The sequence below is a fragment of the Nicotiana sylvestris genome, chromosome 11, assembly GCF_000393655.2.
Source record: "Nicotiana sylvestris chromosome 11, ASM39365v2, whole genome shotgun sequence".
NCBI classification, from domain to species: domain Eukaryota; kingdom Viridiplantae; phylum Streptophyta; class Magnoliopsida; order Solanales; family Solanaceae; genus Nicotiana; species Nicotiana sylvestris.
Window position 1 is genome coordinate 139061771 of NC_091067.1, and position 26917 is coordinate 139088687.

Here is a 26917-nt window from a genome sequence, read left to right on the forward strand (position 1 = left end):
CTATTGATACTTTTCTCATAAGTAAGACTTGATACAACCACAATCCTCAATTTACTCGGCCTTTTTCCAAATTTCAAAAGGGTATGAGATATTATGCTGCTTGTCTAACAAAATAGCTTTTGGTTTATTGAGCTTGAGAGGGCAAAATTAGGCTGATATTTTTCGTACAAAAAGTGGTAGTACTTGTAGTATTATATAAAAAATCTAAGTACATCTTGAATAGTATCAAAGTAAAAGATATTTGATGAATACTTTCGTGGGAGTTTATTAAATTGTTGAAATGGTGCGTATTCCAAGGTATTATCTCCATAAAGGATGTGAATAGAACTCTCAAACTGATATTGTATTTTAGTGCAAAAATTTAGAAAATAGAAACAACTTTGAACTGTTTCTTCTTTAAAAATTCAAGTGCACCTTGAACTTATCAAATAAAAAAGAAGAAAAAAATTCAAGTATCTCTGGAATATATTTCATCAATCATAGTAACAAAAACATGAAGATTCAATGTTGAAGTGGGTCAAGTAGGACTCAGCCATCAGATGAACTAAACAGAATGAAGTCGTACTAAGCAAATAGTAATGTCCTCTCTCGAACAATTCATGTGATGTGAGGCAGTTACATACAAGTCTACACTTCCAATTTTCTTTGGTTGTCTGTGCTTCTTATCTTTTTCTACTTTTGCATGTCCTTGATGTGAATCAATTCTTTTAAAATTGTGCTAGGTATTTGGAACGTAGGTCCTTTGACGGGAAAGTTGATGGAATTAGTGGTATTCCTGCCAGAGATGTCAAAAAATATAGAGGACTCCTAGTTTTTTTTTATTTTGTATAATATTGGTCTATGAGGAGCCTAAATGGAGCGCCATAGTCAACTAGGATTCAATAGCCGACCCGAACTTACTTGGGTTTGCGGCATAGTAGTTATTGTTGCTAGACATTTGGTTTTAATTTTTATATTTATGCACATAAGTAATTTAAGTGGGGAACATGGTCACTGAGGATTTATATAGACGACCTCAACTTGTCTGGGACTTTGTCGTAGCTGTTGCATGTACATAAATGTTTTCCTTTTTTTTCCAGAGGGCTTGGACCTGGGACCTACACTACGTGAAATTTGTGCTGCAAATAGATCAGAAAAGCAGGTACTGGATGTCTTCTATGAGGTCACATAATGTACCAGTTCAGCAGCTAAGAGTAATTTCTTGTAACCATAGTACCTAACTCTATGTCTATTCTATGTATGCAGCAAATAAAGGCACTTCTTCAGAGTGCTGGCACGGCTTTCTGCCCGAATTATGTGGACTGGTTTGGAGATGAAGATTCTGGTTCACATTCAAAAAATGCTGATCGAGCTGCTGTCTCAAAGTTCTTACAAGCACATCCTGCTGATTTTTCCACCAGAAAATTGCAGGTTTGGGGAACTTCTCTGAAGAGAACCAATTAAATATCAATCTCTTGATCTTATTGTTGGTTATTTAAATCATGATAGTCATCACTGACCTAACCAAATTAGTCTCTTCTCACACCTATGTTATCTCAATCAGATTATAGCAATACCAGTGTTCACAATTAGACCTAGCTAGCTAGTATTTGTATATGTTAGTTCTTCCCTAGTAATCAGCATATCAGATCACTTTCTTTTTATAGCATGTTCAACAAAACCACATTTTAAAATAATTGCTTTCACCATGACGATTGTGTATCTTTTCTCTTAAGCAGACGCAGTGTCACGATCCAATTTAGGATCATGACCGACACCTAGGAGCAAATGCCCCCAAGTAAGCCTCATCAGTATTTTACAGAAAATCGGACAGAGTTTCCCCTGTTTTTGGACTATCCCAAAAATTTTCCTATCTCAAATCAGCAACCAAACATCTGTCACGACCCAAAATCCCAACCTGGTCGTGATGGCGCCTCTCGTGAGGACAAGGCCAGCCAATCAACAAAACAGTACATCTCTTTATAATTACTTAGCAGGAATAAGTCTAAATCATGGGCAATATAATCCTAAATGTGAAATAAACGTGATAGAACAAAGAAAATCATCCCAACTCAGCCCGAAATCGGGGTGTCACAAGTCATGAGCTACTACCGAGTTTACTAATATTTTACAAAGTCTGAAATTATCATAAATAACAAAGATAAGGGAGAAAACGGGGCTGCGGACGTCAACAACTACCTCGTTACTCCTAGTCACCGCCTGGCCTGGAAAGAATCAGCGCTCAGGAGCGAACTCAGCTCTGCCTGTATCTGCACACATGGTGCAGGGAGTAATGTGAGTACTCCGACCCAGTGAGTAATAAAAATAAATAACGACTGAAGATAAGAAAAACCAGTAAATACACAAAGTAAGCTAAAATCCAAATATGCAGCAACATATGGAACTGAGCAGCTAAACAACAGTATAGATACAAATACATGAATACAATGCAATGCATATGATGGTACATTCCCGTACCCACTGCGGCGTGCAGCCCGAGCCATCCCTATTTATTTATCGTCGACGGCGCTCACTGGGGGTGTGTACAGACTCCGGAGGGGCTCCTACAGCCCAAGCGCAATATCTTGGTCAGTCATTGTTACCTGACCGGTCAGCCATTGTTACCTGACCAATTTATATCATACAGTGCCATTGTTACCACTGTTCAAGTATATCATCCAGTGTCATTGTTACCACTATTTCAAGTATATCACACAGTGTCATTGTTACCACTGTTTCAAGTATATCACACAGTGTCATTGTTACCACTATTTCAAGTATATCACACAGTGTCATTGTTACCACTGTTTCAAGTCACTTTATAACCAGTCCAGAAAATAATATAATAAGCCCCTTGGACATTTACAAAACAGAAGTTCCCAGCCCGGAATACATTTAAAAATATCATTTAAGTTTTCAACACTTAGAATTATGGTTGAGTTTGCAAAACAGCATTTAAAACCTTGGACTGAAATTAAATGATATGCAAATCATGCTAAGCAGCAATATCAATCCTCGAAGGATTTTACCAATCGGCACAAGGCCCCAAACATGGCATCAAGCCCAGTAATATCAATGAAGTATGTGTATCAATCACTAGTATAGTATAAACATCACACGGGGTGGACCAAGTCACAATCCCCAGTAGTATCCGACCTGCACTCGCCATGGAGTGCGTGTCACGCCTCAATATAGCGTTACGATGTGAAAGTACGGGGTTTCAAACCCTCAGAATAGCATTTACATCTATTACTCACCTCTAGCTCGCTATGCCCTTGCTTCTCTAATTGGCCTCATCGTGTGACGAATCTGCCAAAAATCACACAAACCTCGGTGAAGTTCGATTTCTAAAAGACGGGGTTTTAACCATACATATCTGAAATTCGCCCCTTAATGATACTATAATGATCCCATACAGTTATGTAACTTCAATCTACCATATAACACTCAATATGGCCAATATTAGTACTAGATCCCATAAATTATGCCATTTAGGCATATTATCAAACATCTTGTAGGTATAAATATTTACACCTCTTAACTATAGCATTGGTTCCTCCAACTATCACCATTAACCAACAATTCATCACACTATTATTCTTTAACAATTTATACTCCTAACATCACATGTGTGATCAACCATTCACACCCAAACCAACAAAAATTCCATCAAATAAACACCTCTAAATCCCTACCATGTTCATGTATTTAAATAGGGAATTTATGGCTTCCAACCACCATACAATAAGTTGTAATACTTGACTCATACTCATATTTCCATAATATATCCATATATGTGAGTCTAAGGTGTAGGATTTACCTTTTGGAAGAAATCTTGCAAAACCCTTCTTTGAGTTCTTGAAGGAATTTCTTGAAAATCTAAGGATTTTTAAGATCAATCCATGTTAATATAAGTGTTTGGGAGTAGTAATCAACTCAAAATACTCCAAAAATCTTACCTTAGGATCATAGGGATGAAGTCCCAGACGAAATCCCCTTGAGAAAGCAAGCCTTAACCCCAAAAATGAGTTGGGAACTCTCTAGGCCGGTCTTGGGATACTTAAAAACCTTCAGTCGCGTAGTTCGCGCGTTGTTCGCGCGTTTTGCTGAGCATTCTGCCTCAGACGCGCGAAATGCGCGACTTCGTGCGATACTTCGCGCGCTCTGACACCTGACCAGTGAAATGGTCATAACTTCCTGTATACACTTCCAAATGACGAACGGTTTGTTGCATTGGAAACTAGACTCAAAGGGCTTTAATTTGATAGTTTTTAGCTCACACAACTCCTTATATAACGAGAGATATTATCGTTCAAAGTGAGGCCTTGTGCGCACTTATTTACAACTTTCGTCTATTATGAAATTTCCAACTTGAAAAGTTCCCGTTAGCCATCCGAAATCATCCCGAGGTCCTCGGGACCTCAACCAAAAATACCAATACATCTTATAATATTATTCAAACTTGTTCCAATTATCAAAACACCTCGACTAATACCAAAATTATCGAATTACACCGAATTCAAGTCTAAGTTCCTTTAAAACTTCCAAAACGCGCTTTCGATCAAAACTCGACCAAAATATGTCCGAATGACTTGAAATTTTGCACACATATCCAAAATGGCATAACGAAGCTACAGAAATTCTCGGAATTCCATTCCGACCGTCGGATCAAAATTTCACCTATCAACCGGAAATCGCCAAAATACTAACTTCGCCAAAATGAGCTAATTTCTTCACCGGACCTCCAAAATTAATTCCGATTGCGCTCCTAGGCCTTAAATCATCCCCCGAAACTAACCGAATCATCGGAATTCAATTCCGAGCCCTCTAACTCACAAGTCAACGTCCGGTTGACTTTTCCAAACTAATTCTTCCTTAAAGAGACTAATTGTCCCATTTCATACCAAACTCGATCCGAATTGACTCAAATTCACCAAGTACACATATTGAAACATGAATAAGCATTTAACGGGGAATACGGGACGAAAATACAGGAAACGCGGTTCGGGTCGTTACAACATCCTAATAGCAATTCAAATGACAATGCCCTTATCAATTAACCAAAATAAATATCTACCTTTAATAATCCACCCACTAACAACTAGAAATACTACTTTATCTTCAAATTTGATAAGAATGAGCGATACTCAACATAAATGTATAATAACGAAGAATACTCAAGACACTAAAATATTGACTATGGAGCGACCCTAAAAGTTCAAAGAAAAGATCATAACAATAAATAAAATCTCCGCCCACGCGAACAAGTACGAGGCTCACCAAGAACTATCAACCTGTGCACTCTAATTAACAAAATTCTCGCCTGCGTCAACTGATGTCTCTGTAAAAGAAAATTAGCGGGGAATGAGTCGCTAGCTCAGTGAGTAATAACACTTAACCACAACCGTTTTTATTGGGGACAAGTCAGAAACACGTTAGTATCTCAAACAGTTAATAACATAAAAATGCCTTTTCAGAAACAATAAATAATTTTCAATCTCATCATGTTCTTCTTGTAGTATAATACAATCAATAATTTAGTAATAAGCTCGGTAACCACTGTATAATATCAATATTCACATTTGGGAGGTTTCAATGAATGGATCATATAATCGGTATAACTGTGGACTTCTTCGCAAGAAGTCAATATAACGGTAGTCCCTACTCGAGGGAAATCGGTAACGGTATGCTAGTTCTACCTTCCCACAACGAGGGCTATAACTGTACTTTGTAATCGGTAAATACAAGGTGCACCAAGTCTAACGAACCCGCCATTAGCTACGGGATCCTTCAAAGTCTACTCCCATTTATACTTGTCTCTGTATCCGTATATACTCATAAGAAAATATTTTAAAATAATATAGGGCATTTCGGTTCTTATCAAATCATGTAATTTCATTTCGATAATAGTAAATTCAAGTAACGGTAGAACATATCTAGTTACAACAAGAATATTTAAAACAACGGTAATCATCTCAAATAACTATTTCGGTATCATATCGAGTAAAAGACTTGTCCCACATGCAACTCAAAATAATCGGTAACATATTCATATTAAAAATCATGTGTAAATCATACAAGTTATGAAAACACAAATTGCGGTAAGATTACTACTCACCTCTTCATACCAACTAGCCAGAACTCGACTTCTTATCGATCCAAATGCTCAATTTGTGTACAATCTATAAATCAATATAAATCTAGTATTACCACTCTTGAACTCTATAATCTATCTCACTTTCAGTAGATGTTTTTTTTCCTCGCTTATAACCGACATCTTGTTTCCACTTTACCATATTCATTAGACTATGTATCATCTTTATATAAAAAATGGAAAATAATTATCTATCGCTAATTTATTCTTCCAAACTTAAAATCTTTGTACTACTCATCATAGAGGGAATTTGCAGAATTAGTAATAATAAGTTTACATCTTGTATCCTCTTAATAACTTGTTAAAAATATAACCAATTGATTATGTTCTTTGTTGCTATCTCCATATTATTCTAAATAATAATCTGATTTTTTTTCCCAACTAATCCATCAAATATATAAAAAAATCTGATTTCTTGTTCATGAACATTCTTGCATCCAAATCATTTGGAACTCACTGAGTTACTAGTATCACTATTTAACTGAAATCATGAACTCTATAATCTATCTCACTTTCAGTAGATGTTTTTTTTTTCCGCTTATAACCGACATCTTGTTTCCACTTTACCATATTCATTAGACTATGTATCATCTTTATATAAAAAATGGAAAATAATTATCTATCGCTAATTTATTCTTCCAAACTTAAAATCTTTGTACTACTCATCATAGAGGGAATTTGCAGAATTAGTAATAATAAGTTTACATCTTGTATCCTCTTAATAACTTGTTAAAAATATAACCAATTGATTATGTTCTTTGTTGCTATCTCCATATTATTCTAAATAATAATCTGATTTTTTTCCCCAACTAATCCATCAAATATATAAAAAAATCTGATTTCTTGTTCCTGAACATTCTTGCATCCAAATCATTTGGAACTCACTGAGTTACTAGTATCACTATTTAACTGAAATCATGAACTCTATAATCTATCTCCCTTTCAGTAGATGTTTTTTTTTCCGCTTATAACCGACATCTTGTTTCCACTTTACCATATTCATTAGACTATGTATCATCTTTATATAAAAAATGGAAAATAATTATCTATCGCTAATTTATTCTTCCAAACTTAAAATCTTTGTACTACTCATCATAGAGGGAATTTGCAGAATTAGTAATAATAAGTTTACATCTTGTATCCTCTTAATAACTTGTTAAAAATATAACCAATTGATTATGTTCTTTGTTGCTATCTCCATATTATTCTAAATAATAATCTGATTTTTTTTCCCAACTAATCCATCAAATATATAAAAAAATCTGATTTCTTGTTCATGAACATTCTTGCATCCAAATCATTTGGAACTCACTGAGTTACTAGTATCACTATTTAACTGAAATCATGATAAATCAAAGACACTCATATCAATGGAATAATAAGATATACCTTGAATTTAGAAATAACAATGGTTGAGAATAATAATATTGAAGCACCAGGTTGTTAGCAGCTATGGAACTCTTGCTTGATTTTCCCCTACTTTGGAACCCTAAGCTTCGTTGCTTTCTCCTCTATGTTTTTTTTTCTTTCTATGTTTTAGCTTCTGCTTCTTCTTTGCCGCAGCTTTGCTGCAATTCCCTTTTCCCCTCTTCTTTTTTTTTGTTTTGCCGTTCCAGTGGGCCTTTGCCCATCTTTTAATTAGGTTAGGTTCCCTTTTTTTTTTCTTTTGTTGATTCCTTTTTTTTTTTTTAAAAAAAACGTTAGTTAAAGACTTATATGCCCTTATTAATATATAAGGTATTACACGCAGTACGAAATATAATTCATGGTTGGTGCTGTCCCTGCAAGAAACACAGTAGGTAATGTAGGACTATCCAAAAGGGAAGATACATGTCAACAGAATTCACCAAAGTTTATTTATGAAGGTGATCATTTTACTTGTAAAAGGAAAATGAAGGAGATAATACACTGCAAAGGTAAGGTATAATAGTGGAAGTACCAAGTTTAAGGAGGTTCCAGTACTGGATAAACATGTAAACACCTGAATCTGATTAATCATAGAGTACCCTCGCCGTTTTGTTTCAGTTTGAGAGGATAAAATCATACTGCAATTTTTGCTTGGTCCTAGGCACTTTTATGTGCTTAAAAACAGTAGTGAGAACATGGGAAAGCATTGCAATTCAAGTATCTTGGAGACATCAGAAAGTGAGAATAACTGCTCTCTCAAAGAAAAAGTTGTGTAACTGGGATATTGAGCTGGCTTGGCATTTTTGGCGCACTCTGTGGATTTCAAATATTTCACTGCATATTTCATGTTTTGCTGTCACATTCTCGTAGCATTACGTCTATGCTCTCTCCCTTGATAATTATGCTATGGTTTTGTTTGACATGAATTTTAAATTGCAAAAAATTGTATGTTGGTGTTTCTTAGAGTGAGATGATGAGTTGTTAGGCTTCTGGCAGAGGCGGATCCAAAATTTTGGCATAATGGGTGCACTATTATGAAGAGGTGAATCCGTGATATAAATTTTACGAGTTCAATCTTTAGTTCTTACTATTGGCGCACCCATTACACTTTTGGAATTATATGTTCAAAAATAATTTTTTTAAAATACTAATTTTCTTACATCTATATCTATTTTCAATGTTGAAAATATTAGGATCAGTTGAATCCATTGACTATATGCTACATCATACACTGCTACTTATAATTATTATGTACACATTTTGTTCAATCATATAAGATTTTATAGTGACAAAAGAAGAATATAAAACTCAATATTTGAAAATTTTGAAAGAATAAACAAAACAAAAAAGATATAAAAAGAAAAGTACTTAATTAATACGCAAAAAATGACACCAGACACGCACACGCTCATCTCACGTGGGCTAGTTCTAGAAAAAAAAAAGAGAGAGAAAAACAACAATATTGACATAAGAATTGAACTCACAACCTCACTTAGAGAGGTACACCCAATAATCATCACATTATATAATACTGACTATGGGTGCGCACACATATATTGAAATATTTTTGAAAATTATAACATTACCATACATAATTTAGGGAGAGGAGCATCGGTTCACGTGCCCCCATGGAACCCCCTAGATACGCCCCTGGCTTCTGGTGTTGGGAAGGTGTGAAAGTGGATTATGCAAGTTTTGTTGTATTTTGGTGGAGTCTTCCATTGAGAAAGTGAGCTTCGATTACAATTCAGAAAGGAAATCACGACAATCAATTTAACCAAGAAAGGAGTACTATTACGTTGTAAATTTGGTGTTGATATTTTAAACTTGCTTTACTTTTGCTCCCAATTTTAAGTGACTTTTGCACTTATAAATGTGTCTCATTCATCTTACACCGTACTAAGTCGAGGTGAACACGAGTGGTTACAAGAGGGGAAGTAATGTTCCACTTTCTTTTAGCTGCACATAACAACAGAAAGGGAAGAAGAAATACCTCCCTGGTCGAGGTGAACACGAGTGGTTATAAGAGGGAAGTAATGTTCCACTTTCTCAATGAGTCCATCTTCCTCTTCACATCGTCCTCTTGTCCCTTCCTGAGGTTGAAGATGGTTCTCTGGGACAGTCATATTCCTGTTCACTAGTTTTATACATCTTTTATTTCATACATCTCTTAGAAGTTTTGGTTTCTTCCTCTCTTGGTCCCGTCCCTGTCATCACTTAATATGTTCTCATTTAACATACACTGGCTGTTCTTTTTCTCTTATTGGTTGGAAAAAAAAAATACTGACATTCTGTTTCAGCTCATGGAACTATGTGAATTGGTCCTGGTTTGTGGCTTAACCTGCGTTGTCATCCTTTTTTTTTTAAATTCCAAAAACCTGATTGATTGTTATAAGATTTTAGTTATCTATCAACTTTGTTAACCGTTATTTGGGATATATCCACTTCCTCCAGGAAATGGTTCGTTTGATGAGGGAAAAGCGCTTTCCTGCTGCTTTCAAGTGTTACTATAACTTCCATAAAATTAATGAGCTATCAAGTGACAACCTGCCATTCAAAATGGTGATCCATGTATATAGTGATTCAGGCTTCCGCCGGTACCAGAAAGAGATGAGGTCTATTTTGAACTATTTCAACAGAAATTTGTCACCCCATCCCTCTTTTTCTCATCATTCTGGCAAAATAATATTTTACCTTTTGGGTTCTGCTGCATATCTCTTGTGATGTTCTTGATTAAAAAAATTCTTGTCATGTCAGGCACAAACCAGGACTGTGGCCTTTGTATCGAGGTAATATTTGTTGATCTATTGTTTCCAACCAAAACTGAACTGATCTGCTAGCTGCTATAGTTGCTAACCTGTAAAGCCTTTTAAAATTGCTATCCTGTAAAGTGTTTAACATGGAAATGAGACACTGTTTTCTGTCGTAAGTTTACTATAAGAGGAATTGCCAAGGATACGGCCGAAACTACTCATTCTCGTCAGATTTAAGAGGATCCTTCTTTCTCTTCTGGGAGTAAACGAGCGGTTTCATTGCTGGTGCTTGAGATGATGTGAAACTTTTGTTAGTCCTATTTAAGGACAGAGTTATGGTATTAAAAAGGCATATAAATTTTTGACGCAAGGGTAATTTTAAGACTCTACTCCAGGGAAACAAAGCGTTACATGGTCATGTTATATATGGACAATCTATAGGACATCAACCAATTCATCAGAGTACATCTGCATTTGATTTTTGAGTTGCAATTCAAAATTAAATATATTTTATGACCTGTTCTATGGACTGGTGGTGTCAAAAGTAGAAAAGCTAGTTGAATATGTGTTGGCAGAAAATTCATGATTATTTTCTGTGGATAGAAAATGGAAGGTTAAATTACCAATTCTCATTCCATTCATCTCTTCTAGGTCGTGAACCTTGTGAGAGGATCAGTTTGCAAAGATTTTCTGCTTTAGAGCTCTATTTTGCCAACACCCCCCCCCCCAACCCCACCCTCCAAGCTCCCTCTTTGTCCTGCTTCATGATTGATATCTTCATTCATTTTACTCCAGTTCTTCATCTCGTATTTTCTTTTATGTTTCACTAGAAGGGTAGGGTGGTCTCCACTAATTGAGAGTCCTCTCTCACTCATAGCATCATCTTTTGCACTGTAAGTTGCTGATGTAGTTGTTCACAGGCTTTTTTGTCGACCTGGATTTATTCAAGGCCAATGAGGAGAAAGCTGCTGAAATGGTACAAAGTAGCAATCATATGGTAAAAAATGAGGAAGAGGACAGCAGTTTAGCTGATGAAGATGCAAATCTGATGGTTAAATTGAAATTTCTTACTTACAAGGTAATGCAGCTTTCAAATAAGCTTTCATTAACAGTGAGTTGATGTCCCTCTTGCCTGTTTGTGAGTTGAAACTGGTCGTTCTGCTTCTACTAGAGGCATATTTTTTCAAGCTGTGGTTATCATTTAATTCACTTGTTATAATGCAGAATAGAGTAGTGCATGGAATAGGTTTTAATTATTTCTTGATTACCAACTATAACCTAAACAATAAGCTTGTGGGAATTGAGACTGAAAAAACAATCTTAGGTTGAGTTACTATGAGGTAATTTAACTTACAAACTTGCTGCCTTTATCTTGCATGATCACTAAGGGGTCCCCCCTGTCTGGGCAAGAGCTTAACAGTTGGGTCCATAGCAGTGTCAATGGGTCTACGACCTATCACTTCTGTCTCCTCAAGAATGTGAAATGGCAATACCTGATTTAGACTGAGAGACCTGAATGCCTAGAAAATACTTCAATCTGTCTAGATCTTTAGTTTGGAAGTGCTAAAAGAGATGTTGCTTCAATTTAGTAAAATCATCTTGATCATTCAAAACATAGAGTGACCTGGGCAACCGACAAACAAGACAACTACACTCACCCTGAGCAACAAAGCTAGGTGGTGGCTCTATATAAACCTCTTCCTCAAGATTTCTGCGAAGAAAAACATTCTTAATGTCCAACTAATAAAGAGGCAATGACGAACTACAACCATGGATAGAAAAAGACGTACATATGTTAAACTGCAGGAGAAAAGGTATGACTTGTAATCAAGCCCAAATATTTGAGTGTAACCTTTGGCAACCGGTGAGCCTAAGTCGATCAATTTGACCATCTGGACTAACTAACATAGATTTACCTGGAGGCAAAGGAACAAGCTCCCAATTACCATTAGTGTGAAGAGCCAACATCTTTCTGATCATAGCCTCTCGCCATCTAGGATGAGAGAGCGCTTCACCTGTAGACTTAGGGATATAAACAGTGGAGAAAGAAGACAAAAAGGCATAAGGGTCTGACTATAACCGGAACTCGCTGTCATAATTGGGATTAGGATTATGAGTGGAGCGAGTACCTTTTCGAAGAGCAATTTGGAAGACTGGGAGACAAGTCCATAGTAGTTGAAGGATCCGGTGCAAGGCGTGAATCATCTGAACCTAATACGGGATGCTAACGGAGATTATAAGTCAAGAGTGGTGGAGATGTAGAATGTGGAGTTGTAGGCGGTGGAACTATAAATGGAAGAGATGTAGGTAATGGAGCCGAAGCTGTTGTAGAAGATGTAGGAGAAATAATGACAGAGACCCCAATAAATGGAAGTGGTAACACCTCATAAATGTCTAGGTCTTCACATGGATCTGTGAAGTACGGTTGAGTTTCGAACCTCAAAGAAGGTAACACCATCGGACATAAAGTACCGTTGGAGTTCAGGTGAGTGCACCCTAAAATAAGATAAAAGAATAAAAAAAAAGACCATAGTAGATCTATGATTAGCCCTCGGTCGGGATGGTCCTGTCGAAGAACTTGATTCATGCAAAGAAAGAAACTTAGGATAGGAGACTTATGGAAGCAGCAGGGCTGGGTCTGCGAGTGAAACCCCAAACCCTCAAATCCACTAATGCCTATCAAATAAGAGTCCTACCGAGGATCCGGTGTCTAAGGTGTCTAGGATTTCTCCCAAAAGTAAGTAGGAGTGCTCTTCCTTTCAAGCCTTCTGCCTTACAGTCTATAGACCTTACCTCACTAATCTTTTATTTTCTCTCGGGATTTTGTTTGAGTTGCTGTCTCAGTAGTTGCATTCCCTCTAGTCCCCTTGAAAGAGGAAAAGGGCCTAAGCCTGTTTAGTTCCATCTCCTTGAGTTTCAATTGGAATGCTAGGGGTTTACGTCCTAGGGTAAGTCCCAAAGTCCTAAGTTCTTCCTTTCAATCCAAGTCGAGGTAATAGTTTCTATGGTAGGGCTAACGAGATTTCTTAGTTCTTAGATCATATAGCTGGAATTTTGTTACCCTTTCTCAGGAAAAAAAGATCATATAGTTGGAAGGGGTGAGATATAGAATTCATAGTTGCCTAACCCTTTTGCTCTAAGGTTCTTTACGTGTTGAGCCCGTGAAGTGCATTAAAATAGTGAAAGTGACAGTCTCGGGAGACTCAGTTTTGCTTTTCAAAGTAATATGGTTCTCGGTTATCCGTCCACTTAATAAGATCTAAATTTTGGAACATAATTTGTTAGCATGCTATGTTGCTTTGAAATTTATCACACGTTGAGCAAAGCAATTTCATGTTAGTTTTTATTTCTTTACTGTGCAGTTGAGAACTTTTTTGATCCGTAATGGCTTGATGACTCTTTTCAAAGAAGGCCCTTCTGCGTACAAGGCTTATTACCTGAGGTGAGGTTTATTTTGTTGGTCCTTTGTTCTTCAATGGTCAACCTCTAGTTTGAACTCCTTGGTGGCTTCATATGCATTGTATCTTTGTTTCACATTGTTCAATAAAGAGCTGCTGCTACACTGTAGCCGACATAATTCAATAATAATAAATTGTTCCATCCACATCTTAGTTGGTCTTTTAAGGGGTGTTATCATCATATAATGAAGTGCTACAGTTCTAATGATTTATCTAAGTTTCTGAGATGCTCATATTGATTTGTCATGATCAGCCTTCACATTATGATTTTGTACAGCCAAATCTCTGTTGAATCCACTAGGCTATTAAATTATTGCCGAACTTCTAGTTTCCAGATCTTATTTTTCCAGTCTGACTAGTGTAAGTACCCTGAATCTCGACTTTATTTTTTTTAAATAGCTGTTATTTTTACCCAAGTTTTTGAGGCTGTCTCTACTGTTTCTTCCATTTTTTCAGTGTGTTGGAACCATCAGTCTGTATTTTTACATAGCTTGTGGTTTTATGTCTGTATTGTCTTATCAATCCTCAAGGATAAATTATTATATCAATCTCTATAACAGTATGGTCAATACAGGCAAATGAAAATTTGGAATACTTCAGCAGCCAAGCAACGGGAACTCTGCAAGATGCTTGATGAATGGTAATACTAAATGAACTTATCATTTTTTACGATTAGTCACTTTTCTTTTCCCAGTGTAGCAAATCTTACTGGGACTACTTTTTTCAGCGCAGTATACATACAGAGAAAATATGGGAACAAACCATTGTCATCATCCAACTTATCATTTTCTACGATTAGCCACTTTTCTTTTCCCAGTGTAGCAAATCTTACTGGGACTACTTTTTTCAGGGCAGTATATATACGCAGAAAATATGGGAACAAACCATTGTCATCATCCACATATCTAAGTGAAGCTGAACCCTTCCTTGAACAATATTCAAAGCGTAGTCCACAAAATCAGGCTTTGGTAGGATCTGCTGGAAATTTAGTCAAAGTTGAAGATTTCATGGCCATTGTTGAAGGACAAGATGAAGAGGGTGATCTCAAGCCGGAGAAAGATATTGCACCTTCAAGCCCTAGTATTCCCAGCAAAGACATGGTCGCGAAGAATGAGGGTCTCATTGTTTTCTTTCCAGGTAAGATTGAACTGGTTTTGAATTCCCAGATTGTATACAATATTTGAATCTTTTATGGTTGTTTTGTGTTATCTTGCTCTCTAGTAGTTGGCCTGTACCCCAGTTGTGGGATCATACTGGATGTTGTTGTTGTTGCAGTAGTAGTTGGCCTGTAGTGGATGATGTAACTCTGGAGTCTTTTATGTATTTTGTATGTAATGTACCTCTTTTGTTTTTAGAACCTCTCGCACCTTTAATTATGCATTCTTTTTGACTTGCTATACTAAATTACAGGAATACCAGGTTGTGCTAAATCTGCACTTTGTAAGGAAATACTGAATGCTCCAGGAGGGCTTGGAGATGATCGACCAGTTCATAGTTTAATGGGTGATCTTATCAAAGGTATGAGGTGCTTTTTAACATCTTTTGGAATGCTCCTTATTTATACAGGAATTTGATTTTGCATGTCCATGCGTCTTGTGCCATTAGGTTGTTGGTGTATATCATGTATTCTCTCTGTCTCATCTTGTACAATAGTATTTGACAAGCACAGGATCTAAGATGTGAATTTTCCTTATAAATTGAAGCAGTAATAGTGGAAGGATATCTTCAAACTAATGGTTGAAAGTTAGTTGATAGAAAAAAACCACGTCAAGATTTAATTTTTTTTGATAGTCTAATGGATTTGGATTCTTAAAAGTTGTGAAAGTTGTATAGAAATAGAAGGGCGTTAAGCATTTTGGGACATCCCATAATGGAAAGAGTTTTGTGTAATTGAGACAAAGGGAGTATCTATTTTATTCTGACAAGCATTTGCTCCTGAATACAGGTTGGAACCAATTGAATAAAATTTAACTTGGAACTAAATCATTGTGATCTTGTTCTTTCTTGCCACAAACTTCTGATTCCCGAAACTTTCACTAATAATATCCTTCTTTTTCTTGCTTGAGGACTCAACTTTTTCTCAGACAATAAAGTTTGATCTCTTTATGTCCATCATATTAATAGGTAGATATTGGCAAAAAGTTGCTGATGAACGCCGAAGAAAACCTTACTCGATCATGCTTGCTGATAAGAATGCACCAAATGAGGAAGTATGGAGACAGGTAGGTTTTTGTATTTGCTAAACTGTTACCTGAGTAGTACAAATCATTTGATGCAAAAGGCACTTTTATGGTTATTCTCACTTCCAAATTAGCATAAGATGCAGTGGTAGTGCTACAAATAATGATACCATACGAGATTATGAAATCTAGTTATAGCATCTGTTCTCTGTACTTCGCATACAACTTTTATAGTGCCGCGGAATGCATCTTCTAGTTTAGAGTGCTGCGGAATTCATATAAAGAACTTGAGTTTTTAAGGTTCTTTCAGTTTGGAAATAACATAAGATGTATTGGTAATGCTTCAAATCATGATATCCAGATTTGTCTCACAGGGTTTTATTCTCATCGTTGCAGATTGAGAACATGTGCCTAAGCACCAAGGCATCTGCTATTCCAGTTGTACCTGATTCAGAAGGTCTTGTTAGAAAGTTCCTCTGTAGTTTCTGTTGCATACATTTTGGATAACCTGTTATGCTGCTCCCACGCAAGTCTGCTTTAATTTATGAAATGTTGGGGCACCTGATTTAGTAATTCACCCAGTGCTCCAGTGGCTTTGTTTTGCATTTCTTGCTATGTTGTTTCAGATTTGTGTTATTGACAATTCTTGTTTCTTGCTGAGTGAAAAATTACGTCCGATTCTGGTGGAAGCATGGAAAATGCTTCCCACCTATGCCTCTGACCTTCCCACCTACACTCCTGGCTTTTGTGTAATCTTTAATTAGACTGGTGAAGCTCTGTATCATCTTGTTATATCCTTTTGTTTCTTGGAGAACAATTATAGGCTAATCTTCATGGTGCTTGATGATGATTTACATTACCTTGCTTTACAGCCAGTGACATTGGTAGTGGTAGTAAGAGAATTGTTTATTGGAAAGTTCATTTGTTTTATCTTGGGTCATACTCATCTATGTGTACATATGGGTCTTAGTTACTGCTTGGTCAATCATGCAGGAACTGAAATCAATCCATTCTCTGTTGATGCACTTGCGGTTTTTACATTCCGAGTACTTCACCGAGTTAATCATCCGGTACTTAACTCTTCACATTACTCCGTCCTTGTAAACTGCCCTTCAGCCATTTCCTCCATTCAACTTGGATATCAATGTCTTAGACCTCTCTTTTCTGCTGTGATCCTGAAGGGAAATCTTGACAAGTCATCTCCAAATGCTGGATATGTGCTGCTAATGTTTTATCACCTTTATGAGGGAAAGGTACAAAATCTTATTGCGCTAACAAGATTATGTGAGATGTTTATCTTAAATGAACTGTATTTCATTACTTATTAGAATAAATAATAAATAAGTAAATAAATAAATGAGCCGTTTGTATATGATTTTTTTGGTACACTTCCACTCAGAGTCGTCAGGAGTTCGAGAGTGAGCTTATTGAACGTTTTGGCTCACTTGTCAGAATGCCTCTACTGAAACCTGAAAGGTTAGTAAGATTTCTTTCTTCTGACCCCCCTTAATGATGGTTGGACTCTTCAGCTTGAAATGATTGTATTGCTTACTACGTGTTTAGGTGGCTTTTTCCTTTCCTCTTTGTTTGATTAGTTCATTATGTTAGATTGTAGTTCGAACTCGGCAATAAACAAAGCCTGACATATAAGTAGAGAAGGGCAAAGGGGCGAGCCCATCATCTTTGCTACGACCTCAGGGTTGAGAGGAAGCAAATGCTTCCACAACAGACCCAGCCTTTGCTCCGATTGGAGCTTCTCCTCTTCGACTTGAGAGATTTCTTGTGAAATTTCTTGAAGTCTTATAAAAGAATCCATGGCTACACTCAATGCTTTTATTGCCGACTTCTAAGTTCCTCTTCGTCTCTATGAGATGTTAGAGTGCTGTTAGTCACAGCAGTCACATCAGCTGAAGTGTGTTTAGGGTTTAGGGTGAAAGAAAAGAAACAAACGTGTAATAATAAAAGCATGTGTCTCCTTGTGGCATTTTTCTTTGATAATGTGCAAGCAATACAAGTACATTATCGGTACCATAAAGTAAATCCACAAAAGAATGATTCCTTACAAACCAAAACTGATCTATTATATAAACATGAACATTATTGGCACACCAAAAGAATTAGGAATGACAAATTATTCCCCAAATGTACATAGTCATTCTTTATTTCTTCAAAAGCTCTTTTTTCTCTTCCAGTGGAATAGTTGAGGTGCACACAAGCTGGTCCTGACACCTAAGTTGCTCCGACAAGGCAGTTTAGGTGCCGTACCCATGTCGACACGACACTACTATGGGTGTGGGTATGAGATCCGTACTGGATTTGGTCGAATAATTTTGGATACTTTGACCGCGGCGACGGAAAAATTCGAGATGAAATACAATTTGATTCTCGAAATCAGAACCAAAACTGGATAAATTTGAAGAAAATAGCATACCTATCTAGGAAATCAATCCTTCACTTATCTACAAGATGAGAATAAAAAAGAAATTCACACTTTACAAGCTATACATAAGTATTTCACAAATTTTCTCATAATTTGGATATATTTTTATTTTTTTGAATTATTTTAGCCGGATCCCCGCACCCATATCCGTACTAGGATCCGTATCACCGAATCTTAGAATTTACATCTCGAAGGTCCAACCTCTAGATCCGCACCCGTGTTGGACACCCGCACCCGTGTCCGAGCAATTTAGCCTGACACCACCGTCATGAAAAAGACTTTCTCTTTCTCCACAGGACCCCATAGTGCTAGTAAGGTCACATCCTACGCTCTTCGGCTTTTTTTTCTTTTAAATGCTCAATTGAAAAGTGCCTCCTTTACTGTGTCGGACATCTCCCATTTTACTCTGAAATACACAATCTTCCACCACAAGCGAGTTGCGACCTAACAATGTAGCAGAAGGTAGTATATATCTTTACCCGAACATTTGTTTGTAAATAAAGCACAAGATAAAGTGTGTAATTCTCCTTTTTCCCCTCAAAATCTCAAATGTCAGGAACCATTTTTGGTGCCTTGGGAATTCAAATTGATTTTCGTGGAAAACATGACTCCTCCGTAACCAAGAGCTTGTGATAATATGACTATTGAGAAAAATTCATTTCTCCCCACCCTCTCCCATCATGAGTCTTGGTTAGCATGCCATGTATTTTGCTTGTAAAGTATTTAAATTAGGCCTTGGAATTTAGCGACTTCTTAATTCTGAAGATATTTTCTCAAGTCGACTCCTTGTTGTGGCCTACGGATCGGTTTTACTGTTGTCTAGTTGTGGCTTGACACATTGTAAATGCTCGGGAATCTGAGTCTCTAGTGCGCTCTCCCACCAATTGTGATTCCAGAAGTGGATTCTGATTCCATGTCTTACCCTTAGAATGATGTTGCCACTGCCACTAAAATCTATTGATGATTTACTGATCCTTCCATATATTCCTCTAAAGACCATACCCAAGTGAAGTATGATATGTTTAGTTCTCCATCCTGCTTTCACAAGTCCATACTTACTCGTAAATCTCCATAATCATTTTGCTAATAGGGCCTCGTTGAAAACTCGGAGGTTCTTTACCTACGAACCCTCCCTCCTCACCCCCCCTCCCCAACGTCCTCCTAGCTAATTAAAGCTTATAGGGCCTCGTTGAAAACTCGGAGGTTCTTTACCTACGAACTCTCCCCCCCCCCAAACGTCCTCCTAGCTAATTAAAGCGAACTTCCTAGCCTCACTGCTTCATCTCAAGAAAATTCCATTGGAGGCTTCTCAACTTACCTGTGACAATGCTATATGCATGAAGCGAGACATGAATTGTGTGGGCATGCTCAATAATGTACTTTTCAGTTTTCATTAATGTTCCTTCCCCTTACGACAAGTATCTCTTCCACTATCTTACTAGCCCCTCTTAGCTCTTTCAATCATCGTGTCCCATGCTGATTGGTCATTGTAAAAGCACAAATAGTAAGGGGGGAGAGAGATAATAAGAACTATTAGCTTCCCCATGAATAAAAGTAAATAAGAGATTTTATGATAATTTGGCAGAAGAAAAGTGGGCAAGAACAAAATTGGAGGGAAAAGGGAAGTGTAAATGATTGATTAAGGATATAAACATTGGGTTTCGATATCATAGTTGAATCCTCTTTTTTTTGAATTGGTAACTATTGTATATATTATAAAAATCAGTACATAGGTTGCACTGAAAACCAAATTTACATAGAGAGAATTTATAGATATTCTAATTTGAGACCTAGCAGGATCCTAGTATGTCTATGATTGTCAATGTATCTTCTGTGTACATCTGTTTGCACCAAAAACAAAATAGAAGAATACAATTGAGTTTGATCTTCTGCAGTGGATTGCTTCTGTCTTCAAAACATCTAGTGTTCCTTTCCCTCCAGACTGTCCACCAAATACATGCCGGAACAGTCCTCCATCTATCTCTGCTAGTTGCTTCAGCTCCAGCTTCTTCCCAGCTATAAATGACATCTTTAATCCTGTATGGCATTGACCATGAAATACCCCTAAGACTAATAAAGATTTTCCATAGTTGGTCTGTAATCTTACAATGTAGAAACAAATGGTTGACAGTTTCTGCATTTTCCCCACACAGAAAACATCTTGAACACAGAGAAATTCTCCTTTTTATGAGATTATCCTAGGTTAAAACCGTCTCCTTTGCTAGTAGCCAAGTGAAGCAAGCTACCTTGTATGGAATCTTTGTTTTCCATATATGTTTCCAAGGCCATGTGTCTACCTGTTGATTATCATGATTCAAAATCTTATATGCATCCTTCATTCGGTAAACCCCTCTGTTGTGCCTCTTCCACCATATTGAATCCAACCCTTCCTGTAATCCTGTAAATGCTTCCACCTCTTTGTAGAGGTCAGTTAATCTTGTTATCTCCCAGTCATTCAGCTGTCTTCTTAGAGCTATTTCCCATCCTTGACAACTCCTCATATCAGCTACTGTCTTATGCTGGTTTTGTGCTAAACCGAACATATCTGGGTATCTTTCCTTTAAGCTTCCAATTCCTAACCAGTTATCATTCCAAAATGATGTGTTCCTTCCGTTGTTCACTCTTATGGAGGAGTGATTCTTCATTATTGGCCAAAGTTCTCTGATGGATTTCCACACACTTACTCCATATGATGTTCTGACTTTTTTTGACACCCAGTTGTTTTCTTCACCATACTTTGCTTTGATCACTTTTGCCCATAAAGATTGGGGTTCTTTAGAGTACTTCCATAACCATTTAATTCTAAGAGCCTTGCTTTGGTTCTTCAAATTCCTTATCCCCAATCCACCTTGTTTTTTATCCATTGTTAGCGTCTTCCAATTGACTAAATGGAAGACCTTTTTCTCCTTATTACCTTGCCAAAGGAATGTTCTTCGGAGTTTGTCCAATCTCTGTAAAATGCCTGCTGGAATTGGGAACAAAGACATCATGTAAGTAGGTAGAGCGTCTAATACTGAGTTGATTAGAACTAGCCTACCCCCCAATGATAGGTACTGCGATTTCCATCTTGACAACTTCTTCTCACACTTTTCTATGACTGAATTCCAGATTTCTTTTGATTTGGATCTTGCACCAAGAGGCATCCCAAGGTAAACAGTTGGTAGGGACCCAACTTCTCCTCCCAATATCTGAGTCAGTTGCCCCATGTTGTTAACTTCATTAATGGGAAAATATTGCTCTTTCTCCAGTTAATGTGTAATCCGGATACTCCCTCAAATAAAACCAAAATGATCCTTAAGAATCTAAGTTGGTCTTTTTCAGCATCACAGAAGACTAGAGTATCATCAGCATATTGGAGATGTGTGATCTCTAGATTGTTAGCCCCACTCCTGTTTACCTCAAAGCCTTTAACCCATCCACTGACTTTAGCCGTTTTGATCATGTTGTTCAATCCTTCCATGGCTATGATGAATAGAAAGGGAGATAAAGGATCACCTTGTCTGAGACCTCTGTGTGACTGAAAATACCCTTTAGGACATCCATTTATAAGAATGGAGAATTTCACAGTAGATATGCAAAATTTCATCCATCTAATCCATTTTTGCCCAAAACCCATTTGTTTTAACATTCTTAGTAGGAAGCTCCAGTTCACATGATCATAGGCCTTCTCGATATCCAATTTGCATAAGATTCCAGGTTCTTTCTTTTTTATTCTTGAGTCCACAGCTTCATTAGCAATCATCACTGCATCAATTATTTGTCTTCCTTTGATGAACGCCATTTGTTGAGCATCGACAATTTTCCCAACCACCCTCTTAAGTCTTTCAGTTAAGACTTTTGAGAGCAGTTTGTAGAAGCTCCCTATCAAACTGATCGGTCTGAAATCTCTCAATTCTTTCGCACCTGTCTTCTTTGGAATCAACGCTATATATGTTGCATTGAAGCTTTTCTCAAACATCTCCTGTGAATGGAAGTTGTTAAAAGCCGCCATGATATCTTCCTTCAAAATGTCCCAACACTTTCTGAAAAAACCCATTGTGTATCCATCTGAACCTGGAGCCTTGTCACTTGCCCACATCTTCAGACTGCTCAGTACTTCTTGTTCCTCAAAGTTACTCTGTAAAGACTCCCTTTCTGATTCAGAAATGCTTGAACTATTTACAAAATTGACTGTTGGTCTCCACTGTTCAGGTTCTGTGTATAGCTCCTTGTAGAATTCAATGATCTCGTTCTCTATTCTTTCTGGATCCTCGATTACTTCATGTCGAATCATTATTTGGTCAATTTTGTTGTTTCTCTTGCGTGCATTTGCAGTCCGATGGAAAATTTTTGTATTCCTATCCCCTTCTTTGAGCCACAAAGCTCTTGATTTTTGTCTCCATGCAAATTCTTCATTCTTGAGTTGCACCTCAATCTCCATTAGAGTGGCTACTTTCCTGTCTGATTCCTCCTCTGTCATCGCTCTTAGTTATTGCGTTGTCTCAAAATCTGCTAGTTGACTTAGCAATTTTGATTTCTGCATTCCCAAATTGCCTTCGTAACTTCTGCTCCATCCTTTTAGCTTGCCCTTGAGAGCTTTTAACTTGCAAGCTAAAATGTAATCAGGTCTTCCTGAGAATTCAAAAGATCCCCACCACTCTCTAATTCTGTCCTCAAAACCTTCCACATTCAGCCACCAATTTTCAAACTTAAAGTAAGATTTAGCTTGTTCCCACGCTCCACAGTCTAGAGCCACAGGTGAATGGTCCGAAATCAACCTTTGTTGGATAGTTTGCTTGATGTTTCTGAACCTTACATCCCATTCTTCTGAAATGAGAAATCTATCAATTCTTGAAGCCGCTATATGATTGTCCCCTTTGAACCAAGTATAGTTTCCTCCTTCAAGTCGAAGATCTAACAACTCCATATCTTCTATAAAATCCGAAAACTCCACCATCGCTCTGGACCTCCTTGAACATTCCCGTTTTTCAGAAGGGTACCTTGTAACGTTAAAATCGCCACAAACCGCCCAAGGACCTTCCATCAATCCCCTCACTGCACCAATTTCTCTCCATACTTTTTTCCTTTCTATTCTACAATTTGGAGCATACACTCCTGTTATGTGACATTGAAAATTCTGTAGAAGAGCGTCAAACTTGCACGTCAAAGTGTATGCACCAGTCTGTAACACCTCCCCTTTCCATACTCTGCAATCCCATAACAACAAAATCCCCCCTCTCATGCCGCTAGCTTCTAAACTTGCATACCTAACCCATCTACCACCCCATATTTGCCTGACTATTTCCTCGATATCCCCCTCGACTTTTGTTTCTTGCATGCAAATAATGTCTGCCCTCCAATTCTGCACTTGACTTTTTATTATCTCCCTTTTCTTCTTATCGTTTAATCCCCTTACATTCCAGGAAATTACTTTGATCATCATATAGAAATGATTGATAGATCTCTTCCCCTACTCCTTTTCCCGTCACTCTTGAATTTGACATCGAAAGAAGTTAACCCTTTTAATTCCAGTGATCCTTTGAATCTTTGTTTCTTCACCTCCAACTCTGTCTCCACCCTTCTAACCTGTCTGCAGCTGTCAATTTGCATTAACAATTCCAGTGCTTCTTCTTCATGTCCTTGGAAATCTACTCCAAACATTTTCCCCAATTTGATCATATTTTGATGGACCCATATTGTTGCATCCATGTCTTTATCCAATAATGGATTGTGTTGCTGAACTGCTATAGGATTCACCTCCTCGATTTCCCACTCTTGAATAGAGCTAAATTGCTTTAGATGTTCCAAAGCACTTCCCACATGATCAGTCCCTATCTTTGAGTTTATGCTTTGCTCCCCTTCCTTCTGTTCCAATCTTGCTAAATCTGCTCCACCTTCTGGCTGACTGCAACTGGTAATTGTTTCCTTTTGCATACTTTCAAGATTCACGTTAAGGGTTTGATCCCCTGGAGAGGACTCTTTTGCCCCCGAGTAAGAAGGTCCTCCCATTTCCACGATATAAGGCTTCAGCCCAGTATCATCAGAGATCTCACACGAGAGGTCATTAAAAATGACTTGTGCAGCCATATCAGGGTCATAGGATTTCAGCTTGACTTTTGACACTTTACTGCTCTAATTCATCGAAGTTGAACTTTGTGTAAATTGTCCACTTGCCTTTCCTTTACCAGTGTTTAGCTCATACCGTGTCTTTCTTTCAGCCCAGATTGGGATGAAAAATTTGGTACCGTCTCTTTCAATCCCCACCTCATTGGGAGTCTTTCTGCCATCACCAGCAATTTTGATTCTTGCCCACTTAAGATGGTTTTTGAGATCAGTTTCTTCTTCTGTAGCTAACCATCCCCACAGAGATCTCCTATTTCTTTGAAGATCTTTTGTGACCATAGATGTAAAGGAATCCCCATGGCTCTAATCCAGCATGTTTCCTCAATTTGTGAGTTTGGAATGCAACCGGCAGTATGATTCCACCATTCCACATGAAGCTTGAACTTTTTCCATCTCCATTCTCCTTGCACAATCTGCTCTGCCATGAATCTGTTTGGAAATTCAAAAAGAAACATGTTTCCTGTCATTTCGTATATGTTTACTCTGTATGCTTTGTTAAATGAAGCACTAGCCCATCGCCTTATGTCTGCTAAAGTGGGTCTCTCATTGATTTCTTTCCCAAAAGACCCGTTAATGCATCTTTTTAGTAGGCCTGTGTCCTCTCCTCCAGTAGGTTCCATAACAGAGATTTCCCCATTGTTCGTGTTAACCCTTGCCTCTCGAAGGGTATTGGACTGCCATTTACTCTCCTTAACTACTTGGGCATAAGGGAGATTTTCCACAGTGTTTCAGGATGGTACTATGGAATTCAGCCTGGTGGTCTGATAAATGAATCTTTCTATCTTAGCTGCTATGTCTTTCCAGCCAGAGTTCAGAGTTTACTCTGGGAGTATTATCACTGACCTCCCTTCTTCCTTCAGTGACAGAATACTCATATATCTTCCATGAGCGTTATATTTCCTAGTACAGAAATGTTCTGTCATTTGCTCCTTGTACTTCCATCTCTTCCCTAGATTGTTTTGATCTGTCGAGGCTTCTTTAAGTGCAAAGCAGATCCATTCCATTGCCTTTCTGCCCATGGATGATCTTCTCATCATGTTGCGACTTCTCTCAACCCATTCAAACCATGTGTCTTTGTTAGAGTTCCATCTGGTGATGTCGAAAGATTTGAATCCTGCGTTGAAATATATCCTGTTGTCTCCCATATTGTACTAAAACCAGCTGCTCAGCTTATGAAAGTTAAAGGTTGTTTGGAAGTTATCCCAGTGAGCTAGAAAGCTCGAAAAGGAAAGAGGAAACAGGAACCAGAAATCTGGAGGGTTCCTGCCACCGGAAAAAATAAAAGTTGTCGGAATTCAGAAAGGATTGTATGGTTGTGGTCGGAATTCCCCAGTGATTGTGCTGTCCAAATTTTTTGAAAAGTGGTCGGAATTGTGCTCACGCGCCGGCGCGTGGCATTTTCCTTGCCGGAGACTGGCTGCGCGTGGGGGCGCGTGAGGGGTATTTTATCGGAGCTATTTTCAGGGGGGTGGTCGGAACTTGATCGGCGTGCTAATGGTGTTTATGGATTCTCAGAATTCCTTGTTCTCTGGCTCCTCGGGGAGTGTGCCTGAGAGCTTAAGAAAGAAGAGAGAGAAAAAAAATTTTTAGGGAGACTTCTTCTCAAGTAGGGGTTGCTATTTTATGGGATGATTTTTCTCTATGGATCTTTAGTTGAATCCTCTTCATAATCTATGTTAGTCCTTTTTACCCTTTTGCTTGCAAGCTAGTGTGGTGTAATGCAATGTAGAAAAAGAGGGTGTTGGTGTAATTTCTTAAGCTTGGGGAAGTATATATAATGTTGCTTAACTTGAGAGGATTTACTTGTAATTTGCTGTGAATTTACTTCTCCATAAGTTGTCTTAGACTCTTAGTCTTATGAAACATATCACTTAAAAAACTTGAAAGGTTAATTCCTCAGATTTCTCAGCGAACAACAAACTGAGGTCGTTCAACATTTTTAAAGTATCTAAAGTTCTGAGTGCTCATCTCCAGGGGTGTAACTGGCTTGCTTGCAAGCGAGTTCGATCATAAGTCTCATTTATTTAGAAGAAATGAAATTTGTTCTATAAAATTCTATTTCCCGGCCAGATGGAAAGAAGGACAACCATTGTTATTGTCTAAGACATGAATGATGCAACAGGTCCTGCATAGTATCATCATTTTGGGGTGTGACACACGTCTCATTGGTTGTCCGTGCTTTCACCTAGTCACTAATTTTCGTTAACTAGAGTGAGTATAGCTCTAATTTAGTTAAACATAAATTCTAACGCATACATTATAAAAAACAGCGTTCGAAAATTTTGAAGGAGATTGCCATCTTTGAACACAAACTTCAATACTTGTCACCGTAATTTTTCACGACCAAAATAAAGGGAAGGAAAAGAAAAAGAAAGTGGGTGTTATCAATAAATCAAACTGTTTAAATAAATGCCAATTACAGCAAGCTGTGTGGTCCAATATGT

At 37.6% G+C, this 26917-nt stretch overlaps 1 protein-coding gene across 1 annotated transcript in view; it reads left to right on the plus strand.

The window, feature by feature from the left end:
• The window catches only part of LOC104249497 (tRNA ligase 1-like), a 45966-nt gene that overhangs the window by 14363 nt on the left and 4686 nt on the right, over nucleotides 1-26917 (plus strand). The window contains exons 10-23 of the mRNA XM_070162405.1: nucleotides 1080-1141; nucleotides 1246-1410; nucleotides 9995-10155; nucleotides 10298-10329; nucleotides 11214-11371; nucleotides 13656-13735; nucleotides 14326-14391; nucleotides 14602-14888; nucleotides 15162-15269; nucleotides 15876-15973; nucleotides 16328-16388; nucleotides 16925-17001; nucleotides 17113-17184; nucleotides 17331-17407. Coding sequence (XP_070018506.1) covers nucleotides 1080-1141; nucleotides 1246-1410; nucleotides 9995-10155; nucleotides 10298-10329; nucleotides 11214-11371; nucleotides 13656-13735; nucleotides 14326-14391; nucleotides 14602-14888; nucleotides 15162-15269; nucleotides 15876-15973; nucleotides 16328-16388; nucleotides 16925-17001; nucleotides 17113-17184; nucleotides 17331-17407 — 1504 coding nt within the window. The remainder of the gene's footprint in view (nucleotides 1-1079; nucleotides 1142-1245; nucleotides 1411-9994; nucleotides 10156-10297; nucleotides 10330-11213; nucleotides 11372-13655; nucleotides 13736-14325; nucleotides 14392-14601; nucleotides 14889-15161; nucleotides 15270-15875; nucleotides 15974-16327; nucleotides 16389-16924; nucleotides 17002-17112; nucleotides 17185-17330; nucleotides 17408-26917) is intronic.